Below are 5539 nucleotides of genomic sequence, written 5' to 3'. Positions count from 1 at the left end.
TCCTAACATGTTATGCGTTCATTATGTACTAACTACTGACCACAAGGATTTATCCTTATTTTTACTCAAATATGAATTTTGATGAAGTACATAGCTTGCATGTATTTTTCATTATTTGTTTTTTTGAACGACTAAATTATTTGCAAACTACATGGTTTAAACCTATGACTACATGGCTTACATGTATAGGTTTAGAAATTAGAACATACAATAGGTACAATGCTTATTTAGTCACAAGAATTCGTTAAAAGAAAATTAAAACTCATGTCAACTAGCTTGTCAATACCTTGCTAATCAATTAATGCATGGAAATAGGTAACTCGTAAATTTTGAACTTCGAGAGGTTACAGTAAAAAAACAGTTGAAGTCGGATTATAATATGAGATCTTTACTAGAGGAGATCATATGCTTACCACTTCATCGCCTTTTAATGTTTAGGTGCGATTAGAATGATATTAATCCATAAGCTGAAAAGTTAATATGTTATATTCTTTGTGGCTCACCGTTTGCTGTTCACGCCCCTCAGTTTTGCGAATTAGAAGTCTCTTTCTCAAGACGGTCCATGGTTAGTTTTAGCTAAATGATTTTTGAAGTTATTGTTAAATTTGTTTTTGACTTTGTGGTAGTATTTGACAAAGACCAGTTTGTTGTTAACTACAGAAAGTATAGAAGATATGTTCTAAATAAAAAAAGTCAGTAGGTTTAACTAACATATTAAACTGGATCTAAATCATCCTTTTTAACAACTTTTGTTTGTTCAAATTAAATAGTAACACTTTTAAAAAGCTGCTTTGTCATGCATGATGCAACTGTGAAAAAGTTGCTTACAACATTTTACTTTATATACAATTTATATAATCAAGCTATCTAGATCAAACACCTAAACCTCTAAAATGCATCATTTTTGTAGAAAAAAATATGTATTTTGGTACTTCTGAGTTCAACATAAAAAGGTATACAATACTTTGAAATAAAAAAGTTACGTATACATTGAAAAAACTTTTAATAATCCAATAAAATAGGGATATACTAAAAATTAATATCTGATTTTTTTAAAAAAAATATTATTTATAATTATGAAACAATTTTATAGTAAAAAATAAACGGGTCATGGGTCTCATCAAACCCAGATAGTTTTTAAACGAGGTATAACATTCATTAATTTGTGAAACCCTTTAATCATCAAACCATAAGTTTTCCTTATAATAAATAAAATTAAAATACAAAAAAAATATATAAATGTTAGAAACGTAAAATATAAAACAAATCCTAATTTAATTTCTCAATATGGATTTAGTTACATTAGTGATTCTTTTTTCTTTTAAGTTTAACTTAAATGAAAAGTTTCGCAAAATAATATCTAAATTATAACAAATGAACATGAACGAATAAATATAAAAATTAAATAGATAATCCATTCAACGTTTTATTAAAAAATCAACATAACCCAACATCAATTAATCAAAATAGGTTCAAATATATTATTAACTTCTTACAATAAATAAACTAAAATAAAAAAAAATACATTCACAAAATTAGAAACGAAAATTTTAGAAATAAAAATTTTAAACAACCCCTGTAATTGCTTTTAAATAATACCCATGATCAAAACTATATATATTTCTCTCTCATAATCCAACTAATTATATCACACTCACACCACGAATTAACTGGCTGCTATTTCCCCCAAAACGTTTATGAAATCGAGTTATATACAACAACTATCACGAATCCAATAAAATCCCATGCATAGCAAAAGCTTTAGTTGGGTCCAGGAACAATGGAGTGTAGACACACCATACGTCTCTATCCCATAGAATAGAGAGCATGTTTCCAGGGAGCACCACTCCAAACATGATATATGGACAAGAAAGGCCTGCCAGACAAAAAAGAGTGCAAAATATATGTCATGAATCTAAGTGACAAAAACGATACATGCATGCTGTGTACTAGCGATAGAAGATTAGTAACTACCAACTACTGAAGACATGACACTAAAGTATAATAGTAACGGATAAAACATACAAAGAAAAACGACACTTGAAAGCTAACATGCAATAGCTACCTGCAGTCTAGGAAAAGCTATTTCCTAAAAAAAACTAGGAAAACGCCTAAAGATCCATAGCCCTAATCCTATATTTTCAAGAAGTCATATCCCATACCATTTTCAGAAAGAGGTGAAAGCCTAGCAAATCATATGCCTAATCCGCTATCCCAAGTTAGTTAAGGTCTACCTCCACCTCTCTTCCCCTCCACAAAGAGGGTTTCTACAGATCTAAGTGGCACTATTGTTGATTTCATCTTCACGTGACCAAACCGCTTCAATCTCCCCTCCCTAATCTTATCTGAAAAACTAGTGACCCCTAATCTTTCCCTTATAACCTCATTTCTTATCTGGTCCATTCTTGTGTGCCCACACATCTACCGGATCGAGTTATATGTTGTTATAGATCAGTTATTTAATATAATATATAAAAGCATGTGATGGAATAATTCTTATAATAAAAAGAACTTATATTGTCAAGAAAATAAGACGTGTAGTTCTTGTAGTTGATTTCTCTGTAAAGGATGATCACATGCAGCTCTTGTAGTTGATTTCTCTGTAAAGGAAGATCGGGCAAATCTTCTTCAGTAAAGCATAGTAGGAGGCCAAGGATGGTATATTCGTATATCGTGACCCTATATATTTTAAACTTAACCTGTCTGTCAAAACGTACGGTGGATGATTCTGAATCTAAAAAAGAAAATAAAAAAACATTCACGTGGGAATGTGTCACATTAAAGATAATGTTAATTATTTTGAATTTAATTTTTATATTCTCTCTAATTATTTTGATTCTGAATCTAAAAAAGAAAATAAAAAAACATTCACGTGGGAATGTGTGATGATTAAAGATAATGTTAATTATTTTGAATTTAATTTTTATATTCTCTCTAATTATTTTGATTACACTATATATATACCCCAACACTAAAAGTCCATGCTCACCTCTTTTCCTAACTTACTTTCTTGTACCACATCCACTGTCGTCTATGATAAACCTCAGCAGCCCAAGATTGTTGGAACAAACCTTAAAAATGTCCGTAGCTACCAGGAAATCCAAATACCTACTGTCTTTTTCCGGTCAGTCTCCTTTATTATTTTCAGGGTCCTGGTTTTCATACACCCTTTGTGAAAATAAAATATTAACGGTCGTTTCAAGTAAAATGCGGTTTACAGCATAAAGGGTGTATGAAAAAAAGACCCCTTCCATTATCTTCAGAACTGAATATTTGTGACTGCCTCTGAATCTTTTGTTGTTTCCAGGAATCTTGAAGGTATTACTATTTGTCATCGTTGCTGCAAAGTTTTCATCATGGGTTTATGAAGCAGCTGTCCCGCCACCTCCAAAAACGTGTGGATCTCCTGGTGGCCCCCCGATTACATCACCAAGGATACAGCTTCAAGATGGACGACATATAGCCTATGTAGAATCTGGTGTCCCAAAGGATGTAGCCAAATCTAAATTAATATATGTCCATTGCTTCGACTGTAGCAAGTACCTTAATCCTTTTGCTGCAGCCTCACTGGTACGGGTTTCTTTCCCGTCATTCCTTTGCATTTTAAAGCGCCAAAATTAAATCCCAAATCGATAATATAAGAACACGAAACAGTATCTGGATAGCTCCCTAACACTTTTATTATAACGAAGAAAGTATAACTCAAAAAACTTGATTACAACACATAAATATATAACCATGAGTACCATGATTCGGTATAAACCCATATGAAAATTTATTATCTTTGATAAGGCGTAATTTTTACAGGAATAGTTGAAGAACTAGGAGTGTACATCGTTGCAATAGATCGGCCTGGTTATGGAGAGAGCGACCCAAACCCTAAGCAAACTGTGAAAAGCTTAGCATTAGACATCGAGGAGTTTGCTGATAAATTAAACTTGGGACCAAAATTCTATGTGTCTGGATTCTCTATGGGTGGACAAGTTATATGGTCTTGTCTTAAGTATATCCCTCATAGGTTTGTTTTAAATGTTGATAGTCCTATAAGTTTTAAAGCATCTTTACACTAGTTTTTGGTATGCTTAATTATAAGATGTGTTAAACAGACTCGCGGGAGCGGTTCTTATTTCTCCCGCCGTTAATTACTGGTGGCACAACCTACCTTCAAACTTAACCAACGAAGCATACTCCAGGCTACTTCAACAAGACAAATGGTCTTTACGTGTCGCACATTATCTACCATGGCTGACCTATTGGTGGAACACTCAAACATGGTTTCCTGCTTTTTCGATTATAAGTGGAAACCCTGCTATCATATCTTCAGCAGATATAGAAATTGCTTCAAAGCTATTTTCTACCATGGATCAAAATTTGGTAGTAGCTCTCTCTTTAACTAAAAAGGAGAATATATCTAATTTATACGTATCTTTACCCATAGTCTCCATCTTGCACCAAATCCAGTTTGTCCAAGAAAGCTATATAGAAAATTAAAAGTACATTTGAGTCACATACATGTCTGAGTGAAATAATAAAATTTCTTTTAAATTTTAACTTTTTAATTTGGCCAAAAGTGATTATTTGTTTTTGTTATAGTTGGATAGCCAACAAATGGTGTACCGTTTAGTTTGGTAGTCGGCCAAAACACATGATTATATATAAGAGAAGATAAAACATATTATATATATATATATTAAAATAAGGTGTCCACAACACAGTTGCAATATCATTTTGAAGTATGTGTATGCGCATAAATCGATAGGGTTTGAAATCAAAACTTGAATTACAAAGAGAGATACAAGCCATATATATAACAAGATCCTACAAAAATACATTGTTAAATTTGACTCCTTAAGTTACATATCCCATTATAAACGCATCAATATACATATTTGTGTTTGTATAACTATATGCTTATGCTACAATTTTTTTTTGTTAATGGAAAAATTGATGACATCACAGGTAATACAACAAGAAGAATTCGACTCTCTCCATCGTGACCTGAATATTGGGTTTGGAAAATGGGAATTTGATCCACTCGATCTTGAAAACCCATTTCCAAACAATGATGGATCTGTTCATTTATGGATGGGTGATGAAGACTTGATTGTGCCTGCCACATTGCAAAGATATATATCTCAACAACTTGGATGGATCAATTATCATGAAGTCACCGGTGAAGGACACACATATGCATTTAAGGATGGGATGGGCAATACTATTCTTAAAGAGATTTTATACAAAAAGAATTTTTCTTGCAATGGTGTTGACCTGAAAGATTAAGGGTATGTTTGGCAAAACTAGCCGGTAGCCGGAAGCTGGTGACCGGTGGCCGGAAGCTGATAGTTGGAAGCTGTAGCTGGTAGCTGGTAGCTGGAAGCTGTAGTTTTTAGATATATTTATGTGTTTGGCGGAGTAACTGGATCTTTTAATAAATGTATAAAATGACCAAAATGGGCATAATTAAAAAACAATAATATTAAATATACTTATTTTGGAAGGTTATTTAAGTAATTAAAATACTAAAAGCTTGTAGCTCTTT

At 32.4% G+C, this 5539-nt stretch overlaps 1 protein-coding gene across 1 annotated transcript; it reads left to right on the top strand.

Moving 5' to 3' along the window:
- The first annotated feature begins 3078 nt into the window (after positions 1 to 3078).
- LOC143574976 (uncharacterized) lies at positions 3079 to 5280 on the top strand. The gene is made up of 5 exons (XM_077059463.1): positions 3079 to 3124; positions 3308 to 3610; positions 3808 to 4018; positions 4107 to 4374; positions 4960 to 5280. The coding sequence occupies exons 1-5, from the start codon at positions 3079 to 3081 to the stop codon at positions 5278 to 5280; spliced, it is 1149 nt and encodes a 382-aa protein (XP_076915578.1).
- Positions 5281 to 5539: the final 259 nt, after the last annotated feature.

Source organism: Bidens hawaiensis, unplaced genomic scaffold (genome assembly GCF_021521415.1).
Source record: "Bidens hawaiensis isolate Kalapana, Puna unplaced genomic scaffold, B.hawaiensis_p1.1 tig00001412_1, whole genome shotgun sequence".
NCBI classification, from domain to species: Eukaryota; Viridiplantae; Streptophyta; class Magnoliopsida; order Asterales; family Asteraceae; genus Bidens; species Bidens hawaiensis.
The sequence above is the reverse complement of the archived record's forward strand: the minus strand, read 5'-3'. Positions and strand labels throughout refer to the sequence as shown.